At 50.1% G+C, this 14,367-nt stretch overlaps 1 protein-coding gene across 5 annotated transcripts in view; it reads right to left on the reverse strand.

Annotated features, from left to right (window-relative positions):
* The window catches only part of EFR3B (EFR3 homolog B), a 113,231-nt gene that overhangs the window by 11,232 nt on the left and 87,632 nt on the right, over positions 1–14,367 (reverse strand). For all 5 annotated transcript variants that reach the window (XM_055254198.2, XM_055254200.2, XM_055254202.2 and 2 more), the window contains 8 exons: positions 14,236–14,287; positions 12,038–12,210; positions 11,083–11,158; positions 10,217–10,378; positions 8,534–8,665; positions 6,344–6,411; positions 4,190–4,317; positions 2,995–3,086 (listed from right to left, as the gene is read on the reverse strand). In XM_055254198.2, the coding sequence (XP_055110173.1) occupies positions 2,995–3,086; positions 4,190–4,317; positions 6,344–6,411; positions 8,534–8,665; positions 10,217–10,378; positions 11,083–11,158; positions 12,038–12,210; positions 14,236–14,287 (883 nt within the window). The remainder of the gene's footprint in view (positions 1–2,994; positions 3,087–4,189; positions 4,318–6,343; positions 6,412–8,533; positions 8,666–10,216; positions 10,379–11,082; positions 11,159–12,037; positions 12,211–14,235; positions 14,288–14,367) is intronic.

Consider the following 14,367-nt stretch of genomic DNA (forward strand, 5'->3'; position numbering starts at 1 on the left):
ACTTATGCTCTTTTTTTTTTTTTTTTTTTTAGATGGAGTTTTGCTCTCATCACCCAGGCTGGAGTACAATGGCATGATCTCAGCTCACTACAACCTCCACCTCCCGCTTGGTTTCCAGTGATTCTCCTGCCTCAGCCTCCCCAGTAGCTGAGTTACAGGTGGCCGCCACCACACCCGGCTAATTTTTTGTAGTTTTAGTAAAGACAGCGTTTCACCATGTTGATCAGGCTGGTCTCGAACTCCTGACCTCAGGTGATCCGCCTGCCTTGGCCTCCCAAAGTGCTGAGATTACAGGTGTGAGTCACTGCACCCAGCCTCATGCTCTATTATTTAAACATAATCTTAAGCAAAAGCAGCAGACATAGAACAGAATGATTTCATTGATATAAAGTTCCAGAAGTAATGCAACTCAGGCTAGGAGCTCCCTTAGGGGAGGGGGCACAGAGGCAGGTCCCCTGGGTGATGACGATGTTCCACTCTCTCATCCGGGCGTGACTGCATGGGCATACACACTTTATGAAAATTCACTGAGTTGTGCACATTTTGATTTGTTTGGCATTTTTGTTTGAGCAGGAGAGGACAGAAGTATACGTATGAGATAAAGTCATTTAACAAACATTAAGTGAGCACCAACTACATGCGGGACTGTAGGTGAGTCCGTAGAAACTGTGCAATTTGTTAGCATAGGAATTACATGCAAGAGAGAGCTGTGCTCGGCTTTAACTTGCTCTAAGGACTTATCCTCTGCACATCCATCCATTCATCCACTGTCAGCACCGAGCAACATTGGATATTCACCTGCAGGGTGCTAGGGAACTGTGTGGTGGCAACAGTCAAAGAAAAGGCCGCTCTCTGGGCAAGAGAGAAGGGATGCTCCTTGGGCAAGAGCAGGGAGAGAGAAGTTTATGGAGGAAACCAAACAGGGGCCGGGCGCTGGGAAACCGACAGTTCACAGTCGCTCAGCTGCACCAGTGTGGAGGGAAGGGTGGTTCAGATGTGGCATTCTGCACTAGCAAAGGCCTGGAGATGGCGGAGCACAGCGTGGGAGAGGTCAAGAGCAGCCCCGCCAGAGTGGGACAGTGGATATGGGCCAGAGCAGGTGGGGGAAAATGAAATGGCAGAGCCCAGACTATGCATGGCTGGGAATACCAGGCACCAGGATTCAGATTTGACCAAACCAGCATTTATTCACCCCTGCGGCAAGCCTGGGCAGTACGGCCCTAGGAACCACTGTGGGACTCTGGACTGGCACTGATGGGTGAGAGTGGAGAGAGCTGTGGCATGGCAGAAGGGCACAGGATGAAGGCCCCTGCACCCCTGCTTTGCCACCAAGCTACCTCTGGGCTAAGCTGACTCTTGAAGGGAGGAAGGAACTGATACTGTTGGCCCAGGAGGCCACTAGTAAGGAGGTGGCTCTGTAGCGGCGTAAGCATTTCGCCTCGCGCTTCTGTGTCACTTCACTCCTCAATTCCCAAGGGTCTCTTACCTCTTGGGAAGGGAGAATCGCCACTATGGGGAGAGAGCAGCCAACTTACCCCGATGCCTAATGCATTGGAGGTTCCCAGTCCTTGGAGCTGGAAGGGCCATGGAGGACACCTCGTTCAACCTCATTTTACTTGTCCAATTAGCCCAAGTCAGAGCTTCCTTCCGTGGGAAGGTTCTGGATAAGCTTTGAGGGCCCTGGGGTAGAGATCTGCCCCAATAAATGAAGTGGTCAAGGGCACAGTTAGGGGGAGGCTTGATCCTGACCCCTAGAGACTTCTCCTACCTCTGATTGCATCTGGGGAAAGGCTTGATGTCAAAGCTGTCCTCCATGTCTATATCAGCCCTAATGGGCAGAGAGGCTGGGGAATGTCAGCCTGTCCATGCCCGAGGACCATGTAAGTCTTTCTGTCCCGGTCCCACCCAGATGTGTGTCCTCCGTACTTCTTGTGAACTGTAACAGTCAGCGTTAAAAAAAAAAAATCTTGGCTGTCAGTGGTTAGGGGAGAGATGAAGAGGTGGAGCATGGGGGGGTTTTAGGCCAGGAAACGACTCCATATGGTACTCTAGTGGGGGATGCATGTCATTATGCATTTGTCCAAACCCACAGAATGTACAACGCTGAGGGCAAACCCCAATGTAAACGACGGACTTCAGATGATAATGTCGTGTTAAGGCAGGTTGAATTGTAAGAAATGCACCACTCTGCTGGGGGATGTGGATAGTAGGGGAGGCTGTGCATGTGTCAGGGGAGGGGAGGGGGCAAAGGGCGATCTCTGTACCTTCCTCTCAATTTTGCTGTAACTAAAATTGCTTTAAAAATAGTCTAAATTTAAAAAAAGACTCTTTATTGATACATACGGAAGCAACACTATGAAAGCTGTTCTCACCCTTATCTCTCCAGTTAAGTCTTCTAGTTTCCAACCCAGAGCGTATCGGTCCCCCTGTGAGTGGGGAATGATGACCACCATGCCTTTCTTTTTAACTTTTTGAGACAAGGTCTTACTCTGTCATCTAGGCTGAACTGCCGTGGTGCCATCATGGCTTACTGCAGCCTTGACCTCCCAGGCTCAAGTGATTCTCCCACCTCAGCATCCTGAGTACCTGGGACCACAGGTGCACGTCACCATGCCTGGCTGATTTTTCAATTATTTTTTGTAGAGATGGGGTCTCCTTATGTTGCCCCAGATGATCTCAAACTCCTGGGCTCAAGCAATCCTCCTGCCTCAGCCTCCAAAATGTTGGGATCACAGGCATGAGCCACCATCCCCAGCCAGGCCTTTCAAGAGTGAGTTTTATGATATCCTCATGGGAGCAGGGAGGACCCTAACAATTTTTCCGAAGGGAAGTATCTATGACACATACGTGGGGAGAGTCACTACAAGTGTGGAATTACCTGAGAAGCTTGCTTTCCATGCAGCCTTAAGCTACTGTGTGGGCAGGGGAGCCTGGAGTCCAGCGTCCAATCTACAGGAGGTGGGGCTGCCCCAGGACAGTGGCACGGACACTCACCTCCTCCTTCTCCGGGCTGTTCCTTGATTCTACCTCCACCTGCAGGGAGATGGTCTCTCCAATGCTCCTCCTCTTGGATAAGCGATCCTCATCTGGGGAAGAAGCAGCCCGGAGGCTTTAGTTCCCAGCCCGCGGAGATCCAGGACTGAGCCACTAGTCCCACCTCCCAACCCCTCTGCCTCCGCTTGGTCCACAGTCCTCTAAGGCTCAGTGCACACTCAGAGTACACGCGGAGTTTACAGAAGCTTCCGATTGCTGTGGGCCTTCTCTGTCCATCTTAGGATAGTCAGTTTTGCTCTTTGGGGCTAAAATTTTGAAATCGTCAATGAGAACACAAAGAAGGTGCTTATGACCAGAATACATATCTCACCTTATGTATAAGCGTCATCTGCTAAGAGCACCAGTAGCTCTTCATGAAGCATTTACTAAGCGCATTTGCATTAATACAGGTACCTTATCATGCCAGCCCTCTAAGGCAGCTATTGTTTTTTTGTTTGTTTGTTTGTTTTTTTAGAGACGGAGTCTTGCTCTGTGGCCCAGGCTGGAGTGCAGTGGCGCAATCTTGGCTCACTGCAATCTCCGCCTCCCGGGTTCAAGCAATTCTCCTGTTTCAGCCTCCAGAGTAGCTGGGACTACAGGCACATGCCACCACATGCAGCTAATTTTTTGTATTTTTACTAGAGACGGGGTTTCACCGTGTTGCCCAGGCTGGTCTTGAACCCTTGAGCTTAGGCAATCCATCTGCCTTGGCCTCCCAAAGTGCTGGGATTACAGGTGTGAACCACTGCACCCAGCAGGCAGCTATTATTAACATTCCTGTTTTACAGTCAAGGAAACTGAAATTCAGGGATGTAAAGGACTTGTCTAAGATCTTTCAGGCGGTAAGTTGCACAGGGGTCTCGAACTGGGTCTCTGGTTCCGTAGCCACATATGCTCTTTCCAGCACAATGGAGCCTCTCCCAGCCTCAGGCCAGGCCATCTCATGGGCCAGGTACTTCCAAGGACCCTGCCCTGAGGAGGAGAGGTGGGGCAATCAAGAGGACCTCACCATAAATTTCCACTGTGTCTTTCAGCTCTCACGACATCCAAGGTGCCTCACAGGCAATCAAAGGGCCATAAGTCCCTTTCGCTCAGGCCCTTACCTGGCCAAGGAAAGACAGAGGCAGGCCCAGGCATCCCTGCACAGAGTTCATACCTGTCAGCTGAGGGATGTAGGGCAGGCAGAGCCGGTCCGAATTGTAGCCACTGCCTCCCAGGACTTCACTGATCTTGCTCTGGCGGAAGAGGAGCTCAATCACCACCCCATCGAGATCCTGAGACAGCCTGGAAGATGAAGGAGGGAGGAAGTTCGTTAGAACTGCGGTATCTAGAATGACTTCTGAATAATTTTTTTTTTTTTAAGACAGAGTTTTGCTCTCGTCGCCCAGGCTGGAGTGTGGTGGTGCGATCTTGGCTCATTGCAACCTCCGCCTTCCAGGTTCAAGCGATTCTCCTGCCTCAGCCTCCTGAGTAGATGGGATTATAGGCACCAGCCACCACGCCCAGCTATTTTTTTGTATTTTTAGTAGAGACAGGGTTTCATCATGTTGGCCAGGCTGGTCTTGAACTCCTGACCTCAGGTGATCCACCTGCCTCAGCCTCCCAAAATGCTGGGATTATAGGCGTGAGCCACCATGCCCAGCCAACTTTTCTTATTACAAAAGTAACATCTTCACTATGCAAGATGACAGAGAAGGACAAGGAAAAGAGTCAGCCCCAGTCCCATTTCCAGAGATAACCACTATTCACATGTTATAATATATTCTTATATACAACAATCATATCCTTCAGTCACTTTTTTTCTTTTTTTAAAGACAGGGTCCTCACTGTGTTGCCCAGGCTGGAGTGCAGTGGCTGTTCACAGGCACCATCATAGCACACTATAGCCTTGACCTACTGGACTAAAGTGATCTTCCTGCTCAGCCTCCCAACAGGTATGCTCCACCACAACCAGCTAATTTTATTTATTTATTTATTTATTATTATTATTTCTTAGACCAAGTCTCTCCCTGTTACCCAGGCTGGAGTGCAGTGACATGATCTCAGCTCACTGCAACCTCAGCCTCCCAGGTTCAAGGTATTCTCCTGCCTCAGCCTCCTAAGTAGCTAGGATTACAGGCGCATGCCACCACCCCTGGCTAATTGTTGTATTTTTAGTAGAGACAGGGTTTTACTGTGTTGGCCAGGCTGGTCTCCAGCTCCTGATCTCAAGTGATCCGCCCACCTCAACCTCCCAAAGTGCTGGGATTACATAGGCACAAGGCACTGTGCTCGGCCTAAATTTTTTTTTTTTTGAGACAGAGTCTTGTTCTGTCGCCCAGGCTGGAGTGCAGTGGCACTATCTCGGCTCACTGCAACCTTTGCCTCCCAGATTCAAGCGGATTCTCCTGCCTCAGCCTCCTGAGTGGAGTAGCTGGGACTACAGGTGTGCACCACCACAACTGGCTAATTTTTGTATTTTTAGAAGAGATGGGGTTTCACCATGTTGGCCAGGATGGTCTTGAACTTCTGACCTCAAGCGATCCGCCCACCTCAGCCTCCTAAAGTGCTGGGATTACAGGCGTGAGCCACTGTGCTCAGCCTGGGCAAATTGTTTAAAAATTTTTTGTAGAGATGGGTTCCTGCTTTGTGGCCCATCGTTGTCTTGAACCCATGGGCTCAAGAGATCCTCCTGCTCAGTATTCTGAGTCTCTGGGCCTGCAGGCGTGAGCCAATGCACCCAGCTTAGTCCCATATTTTTACATATACACATAGATATCCCCTTCCCCACCTGCTGTTCTGTGATCTATTTTATTGACCTATTATATAGTGGGTATTTTACATTAAATATTCTTCTAAAACATTGTCATGATTGTCTATTGTATGGATGGGCCATAATTTATAAAGCCATCCCCTACTGTTAGACATTTTGGTTTTGCAAAACATCTTTCCCTTGAGTTCCTCTGATGTTGAAATGACACTGGCCTACAGCACCCACTATGGTCTGAAAACATCACTTGGATTGACAGTAACATCCTGTCGGGAATGACTCCTCCAGGATGCATTTAGCATGGGCTTGGCCAAAACCCCCAGAGGCTGTGTCTCACCTGCAAACAAGGCTCAGCATTGCATGCTCAAGGCATGGACTGCAGTAATGTGATGGGGTTGAACTTTATCCAGGACTCCTGGACCACAGGCAGAGCCCACCTTCTGCCCTTGGGTCCACAGAAGCCCAAGCCTCCTGGCATTGACCCCTCCTGACCTCAGACCACCCACCGGCCTACTCAGCTGCCCTGGTGATCCCTGACCACGTCCCCTGTCCTCTCCTCACCTGGGTCTCTCCACAAACACATCCTCGGGGAGCATGTATGGAGCCTCTTTCTTCCTGGTCTCTATCACCTGGCGGTTGGGAGGAATCAGATGATAAGAGCTGGTTCAGCAGGGAGAGGGAGCTCACAGGCAACAAAAGAGCTCCCATGCCCGGCTCGGCGCTTCCTCCCTCCCACAGCCTCCTCAGCACAGTGTCCTCAGCTGAGCTTCTCCAGTGGAAACTCCCATCAACAGGGACCCTCAGGGTAGCCGGAGAAGCTCCAGCTGGCTGCTCAGGCCATGCCATCAATGACACATGTGCACTAAGTGTCCTCCAATGCAGGAACTTAACTCTTAAGAGACTGCAGCTGCTGACTCTGGTGCCTCATTCCTATGCTTTTTTTTTTTTTTTTTTTTTTTGGAGACAGAGTCTCGCTGTCTTGTCCAGGCTAGAGTGCAGTGGCACAATCTTGGCTCACTGCAGCCTCCACCTCCCAGTTTCAAGCAATTCTCCTGCCTCAGCCTCCTGAGTAACAGACTGCAGGTGTGTGCCACCATGCCTGGCAAATTTTTATATTTTTAGTAGAGACAAGGTTTCACCACGTTGGCCAGGCTGGTCTCAAACTCCTGACCCCAAGTGATCCACCTGCCTTGGCCTCCCAAAGTGCTGGGATTAAGGCTGAGCCACTGCACCTGGCTTCATTCCTGTGTTTTTTATTTAAACAGGTACAAAGGAATGTAGCTCACTCCATGTCCCAAACCTGGGTACTGCAGTATCCAAGTGCATTGCAAAAACACCCTGATGGACAGTGACATCTTGAGCTTTACTCAGTATTCTTTGCAAATTTTTGACAAGAAAAGTGAAAGTTACTAAGGTGGTGAGAAGTGGAGGGATGGTCAGCATACAGGTGTGTGTGGGGGGTGAGGAGGTAAAGGTCCCACAATTGTCAGGCAGAGAATGACTAGGCATTGCCTTTCTTGCACTCCTTTATCAGCCCAGAAGCTGGAAGACTCCTGCTTCCCTTTGGGTGGTCTCTGCCACAGTCACGGCACCCTCCCCTGTGATTCCCAGCCAACCCGGGCTAGTTGAGACCTAAATTTTCTTGTTTTGTTTTATTTTGTTTTGCTAATATATTTTATTTTATTTTATTTTTGAGATGGAGTCTCGCTCTGTCACCCAGGCTAGGGTGCAGTGGCGCAATCTTGGCTCACTGCAAACTCCATCTCCCAGGTTCAAGCAATTCTCCTGCCTCAGTTTGCCGAGTAGCTGGGATTACAGGTGTGTGCCACCATGCCCGGCTAATTTTTGTATTTTTAGTAGAGACAGGGTTTCACCATGTTGCCCAGGCTGGTCTTGAATTCCTGACCTCAAGTGATCCACCAGCCTCGGCCTCCCAAAGTGCTGGGATTACAGGCTTGAGCCACTGCGCCTGGCTTGCTAATGTATTTTAAAGTTAATCCTACATGTAGGGATCATTCAACCTCTAAACACTTCCGTGTGTTTTAAAAGATCTTTATGCGACAACTGAGAACACATTTGACTATAGAATGGGTGTCAGATAACACCAAGGAATTACTGATCACTTAATGAGCTGTGTTAAGAGCAAGGCAGTCAGGTAGGGAGGTGCTCATGCTGTTTCAGGCATGCAGACGGATATACGTAGAGTGAAAGGACAGGATAGCTGGGATTTGTTTTAAAGTATTTAAAATTTGTTCAGCAAAGGAAAAGGAGATAGATGAAGCAAATGGGGAGAAATTTTCATAGCTGTTCATTTCATCTGAGTGGGCGTGAACAGACGTTCGTTCACCATTCTACTCAGGCCACTTTTGCGGTATTTCATAGCTTTAGTCTGCATGATCTGAGGTCACTTTTGCGGTATTTCATAGCTGTAGTCTGCATGATCTGAGGCATGTGTGCGGGTGTGCTCCTGTGAGTAGGGGAAAGACAGAGGGGCAAGAAGTGGAGGGGGCAGACAGTATTAGAAACAGGTATAGAAGACCCCCCCAACCCCTGTGCCTAACCCCACCCTTCTCTGTCAAGTCATACAGGAGGGAAAGATGCCGTGAGGAACTTCTCACCATTAGCGGTTCTTACTTCAACCCTGTCTTCACTGCCTAAGTGGAGGTACAGGACTAATGCAATTAAGGAAAAGCTGTTCCCAGGAAACCCCAAGTTGAGGGCCCCCGAGCTCTTGGTCGTGAGGACACCAACCTCATGGATGTGCTGGCAGAAGGCAGGCACTGTTGTGAGCTGACTGATGAGGTTCAGGTAGGCTGCGCCCAGAGCGTAGAGGGCACAGCGGTTGTAGACAGGCAAGTTCTCCTCATTGACCTGGGCCACGTCCTGCAGCAACACAGACAAGGTCTCAGGAGTTTTTCACTGACAAACTACACTGGGTGCCAACGCTCCACCCGACTTCTTCCCAATCTTCTTTAGAAATGCTTGCTTTCCTAGACTGTCTTTCTCAGCATTTGACCCAAAACTTCCTGGGGAAAAAAAGTCACTTTCATTAAAGCTGAAGGGAGGGGTCCCTAGAACAGTCCATGAACTGGGAGGCTCTTGAGTACTCACAGACTAGAGAGGCAATGACCTCAACTCCCCACTCGGCAGTTCCAGCTGTGGCGACCTTCACTCCCAAACCCTCATCATTAATCCCACTGCCAGCGCACTGTCTCCTTCACTATATCGGATTCTTAGGGGACTGGATTGGCTTGCTAAACTGGGTTCATATGTTAAGCTAAATTAGCTCTGGGAGTTACCAGGGGATTGGGATATAAAGGAACCCTAAGTTCTAGCTCTTGAGGGTAAACAGAATTTAAAAATTGTAGCATCCAGGCTGGCCCTGCAGGATTTAGCACCATCAGACAGGTGGTCTGAGACTGTCACTGAATTCCTAGGCTTGCCCCGATTCAGGAATATGATGCCCACTTGGCTTCAGGACCCTGGAGACTCAGCCTTTGAGGTCCAGAGGACCCACCCTGACTCCCAGTAGCCTTGGGTGTACACATGCACCCAGGAAGACCATGAAAGTCTCAAGCCCTGTCCGGTGCCACACTGGCTGCTACGCATCACAAAGGAGGCTTGGTAGACAGGTCCCCAGGCTTCCAGACTCTGACTTACCTTTCCAGGAAATATATACTTTAAACAAGTGCTCAAAGCAATCCTGAAGCACAGCTCCATTTGGGAACCAGAGAATCTTTTTTAATTTTTTTTTTTAAATTTTTAGACGGAGTCTTGCTCTGTTGCCCAGGCTGGCATGCAGTAGCGAGATCTCTGCTCACTGCAACCTCAATCTCCCTGGTTCAAGTGATTCTCCTGCCTCAGTCTCCCAAGGAGCTGGGACTACAGGCATGCACCACCACGTCCAGCTAATTTTTGTATTTTTAGTGAAGACGGGGTTTCACCATGTTGGCCAGGCTGGTCTTGAACTCCTGACCTCAAGTGGTCCACCCACCTTGGCCTCCCAAAGTGCTAGGATTACAGGCATGAGCCACCACGCCCAGCCAAGGGAACCAGAGAATCTTTAGACAAACGAGTTTGTCTGGGATCACTCAGGGCTTATGAGCATCCTTTTAAGAATCCCTGGAGTCTCACTCAGACTCTGCGAGAGACTTGACATATAGTAGCTAAGGGATGTTTCTGAATGACCCGGTTCCCTGGGTCTTCTTTAGCTTAAGGATGGGCCAAGGCCATGAATGAAGCATTCTTTGGGGTTCCCCAAACAGGACCATGGTTTGGGGTCTTCAGGGAGGAGTGGCCAACCACGAGTGCAATATTCCTGGGCTCCAAAACAGTGTTACGTGCAGTTGCTACTCAATACTCTTATCAGGGCTTGCCCAAAACAGGTCCCTCCCCTGATCCCAAGCCCCATGCCCTGCGCACACCAGGCCCCACCTGAACAGCCAGCACCAGACGGATGAGGTCCACCACCACCTCCTCGTTAGCCAGCTCAATGCTGATGAGGGCCAGCAAGCCATAGAGCGCCTCGTAGTGTTTCTGCACGTTTGTTTCCTCCTTGCAGCTCAGGTAGATGTGTCTGTAGAGCTGCTGGGAGTGCTGGGGACAGGAGCAGGCAGGAGAAGGCCAGGGTCGGAGGGGTGGGGACAGGAGAGGCAAGGAGAACACGGAGGAAGACCAATCTGAAGGGGGGTGGGATGGCTGTGTGTGCCCCCTCCTCCCTTGGGGAGGGGATGCCTTTAAAGCGGGCTCTGGCAGAAGTGGACACACACAGGAAGGCTCGCGTAGGGAAGGATGGGCTCAGTGAAACCAGCACCAGAAGCTGCTGCCCAAATCCAGGTGTAGGAGCAGAACACAGTCACTGGCCCCAGACTGGCTCATCACTCTGGGCTTGACTCCTCAGAGAGGTCGGCTTAACACATAGCCAAAGGGCGAGGAGACGTAGCTACAGAGAGAGGAGGCAGGCTCCAAGGGCAGTCAGTGGTCAGCAGTGACTTTTGCTCTGCCACCCAGGCTGGAGTACATTGGCGCAATCTCGGTTCACTGCAACCTCCGCCTTCTGGGTTCAAGCGATTCTCCTGCCTCAGCCTCCCAGGTAGCTGGGATTGCAGGTGCCCACTACCTTGCCCGGCTAATTTTTGTAGTTTTAGTAAAGATGGGATTTTACCATGTTGGTCAGGCTGGTCTCGAGCTCCCCACCTCAAGTGATCTATCCGCCCGCCTCAGTCTCCCAAAGTGCTGGGATTGCAGGCGTGAGCCACTGTGCCTGCCCTTCACTGTGCCTGGAGGTCATGCTTGCTTACCTTCTTCATGAAGACAGTGTCCTGTCGAGAGCACTTGTCCACTTTCAGCTTCAGGACAGAGATGTCACTGAGGGTACTGGGAAGGGATGCAAAGGGCCTCCTTAGCCCTTGTATGAGGCCAGCCTGAGCTCACACGGGGTCACTGGGCTTTATCCCCAACATCATTAGTTGGTACAAAGCCTCCAGTGCTCCCCTGGCCATGGTTCTTAGCCCAATTATCTTTTTCTCCCAAGTTCTCAATAATTTGTTCCTTTATCTCTCTCTCTCTCTCTTTTTTTTCCTTTTTGAGACAGGGTCTTATTCTGTCACCTAGGCTGGAGTGAAGTTGTTCCATGATCACAGCTCTCTGCAGCCTCAACCTCCAGGGCTCAAGCAATCCTCCCAACTTAGCCTCCCAAGGAGCTGGGACCACAGTTGTGAGCCACCACACTCGGCTAATTTTTAAATTTTCTTGTAGAGATGGGGGTCTCACTACGTTGCCGTGGCTGGTCTTAAACTCTTGGGCTCAAGTGATCCTCTTGCCTTGGCCTCTCAAAGTGCTGAGATTACAGGCATGAGCCACCGCCCCAACCCCCTTTCTCTTAAATCTTCATCCTGATTATTTTCTTCTTCCTCTTATTCCCCCCAAATCCCCTCAGTCTCTACTGATAACCTGCATCCGCTTCCTTCTCACACTTGCAACTCCCTTTAATGCCTACTCTCTATCTTCCAAATCTTCAGTTCACCCTCCTCCTCTCCCAGACACAAGTGCCCTTTGGTCTGTCCTCCTCTTGCAGGACCCCAGGGTCAATGTTGGTGATCAACTCTCTGGTGAGTCTCACTGAGTATCTGAATTGTCCACCCACCTTTGGTGGGAGGAATTGTCCTTTGGTGTGAGGACAGGACCAAAGGACAGGACCTAATGGAGAGTCCTCTCCCCATCTTGCATCGCCTGGAGGAGACACCCCAAGTTCACCTGATGGTAGAGAACTTGTGGCGGTTGCCATGACGATCAATGAAACTGATGAGAATCTCTAGAACAAAGAGTCGAATTTCTGCATCCTCCATGAGGGCGGTGGAGAGAAGGCGGTCCAGGAAGTTGCTGGGCAGGGCTGACATCATGTTGCTGCACTGGAAACCTGTGGATACCTGCAAGGGAGGTACGGACAGCTATGCCTAGGAACGCTGTCCCTCTCAGGTGCAGGAGGAGATGGAGGAGCAGCCAGCGGAAGTCAGGTCTGATGTACACATCCTCTCTAGACATCGCCCAATCCAGCCTCCCGTACCCTGCAGCCCAGGCAACTCTTTGAACACTCCAACATCCACCTAGATGACACCAAGCTCAGTAGACATGTGAATGGATGGGGACAGTGTGCAGGGACATTCGGGTGTTAAAAAGCAAGCAAGGGATGAGCCCTGGAGGGAAGCGGGAACCAGACAATCTCTGAACCTAACATTCCAGCCAGTTAGGGCACAACTGATGAACAGCCACCAGGAACACAATGCCTCATTAAGAGTATGACCATTACAAAGAACGAGACAGTGGAAGAACTCACAGCTGGGCTGAAGGATCAGAACTCACACACACGACAACCACCAAATAGCGCACATAGGTAGCATTTGGTAACATGTCTGTTAGCCTGGCAATAATGGTGCTTTGTGACTAAAGCCAGTTTGGCATAAATAGACATGCCATATATGCTGTTGTCAAAGCATTCAAATGCAGCAAAGCACCTTTACTGTTAAATCCATATTGCAAAACAATGCCTTTGACGATTCAGAAGGTCCCTGAGGATGTACCCCAAACTGTTATCTTAAGAAAATGATGAGTACAAATTGATGAGGGTAAACTCAGCAAAGAAATGGCAGGAATATGGAGACCAAGGTGATAACTAGATGAGGGCAGTGTTGGAGCACAAAGGGTTTATAAAAATCTAGTGCCATGAAGAGTGTGGACTGGAGGGGAGGGAAGGGAAGGTGTGAGGTGGCGGCGGGGTTGGGGGAGTTCTGTTTAGATTGGCATGGCCAGAACAGAGACAGAGACTGAGAGATGAGACAGGAGGTCTAGGGAGGGAGAGGGGACTGGGGACCTCCCAACTTCAGTCTGAGAAGTTTGAAATCTGGTTGTACATCAATTATAAACTGAGGCCAGGCACAGTGGCTCATGTCTGTAATCCCAACACTTTGGGAGGCCGAGGCAGGCGGATCACTTGAGGTCAGGAGTTCAAGACCAGCCTAGCCAACATGATGAAACACCGTCTCTACTAGAAATACAAAAAAATTAGCTAGGCATGGTGGTGGCATGTGCCTGTAATCCCAGCTACGCAAGAATCATTGAACCTGGGAGGCGAAGGTTGCAGTGAGCCAAGATCGCACCACTGCACTCCAGCCTGAGCAACAAGAGTGAAACTCCATCTCAAAAAAAAAAGAAAATTATAAACTGAGACCTACTCTGAAATAAGAGGCACCTGGTAGAGAACAGCATTTCTAGACAATTACTGTTGTAGCTGAGTTTCTGACAGGTGGGGAGAGGTGGTTGTGAGATGTCGGGTTTAGGCCAGGGGTTGTGCTTCAGAATACCTGGGGAACTTGTACAAATACAGATTCCAGGACCTCACTCAGGCTAACAGCTCAAAACCTCTGAGGAATCATATATTTATCACAAGATTGTCATTGGAATGGTGTTTGAGAGCAATGGATCTAGACTCCAGTGATGGCTGCAAAAATGTAAAGAAGAGTTAAATAAAACACAGGATGGGAAGGATGGGGGCTGGGAGACTGAGGTGGGCACATGTGCTAAGAACATGCTGGCAAAACAGGGGAAACAGAGGGGAAAAGGGAAAGAGGGGGTACCTGGAGGGAACCAGGGTGGGAACCAACAGATTCCATCTCGAGACAGATCGTGTCTGAGTGACAACGCTATCAGTAGCCAATAAGGAACCTTTGTGAAAATTAGAAACAGGTTCCCCATTTGCTGTGGCTGACCCAGCTCTGTGGGTGCCCAGCCTGGCTAGTGAGTGGAACGTAGGCTAGATTTCAGCCCCGACTCAACTGACTGGGTGTATTTGTGCAGTATGCAACGTGCACGACTGTATGTGGAGGCCTTCACTTGGTCCCTTGGAAGGAGCTGTCTCCTGCAGAGGAAGAGCAGGAATGGGGATAGATGGGGCTCACCTGCAGGAGGGATTTTAGCAGCATAATCTGGGTCAGACGGTTCCTATTCTCCCTGTAGACCAGAGACACAAACACTCACCAGGATGGTAATGGGGCGGAGGTCACACACTTGCCAGCTTAGTTCTACCCCTG

The sequence above is a fragment of the Symphalangus syndactylus genome, chromosome 18 (assembly GCF_028878055.3).
Source record: "Symphalangus syndactylus isolate Jambi chromosome 18, NHGRI_mSymSyn1-v2.1_pri, whole genome shotgun sequence".
Classification (NCBI taxonomy): Eukaryota; Metazoa; Chordata; class Mammalia; order Primates; family Hylobatidae; genus Symphalangus; species Symphalangus syndactylus.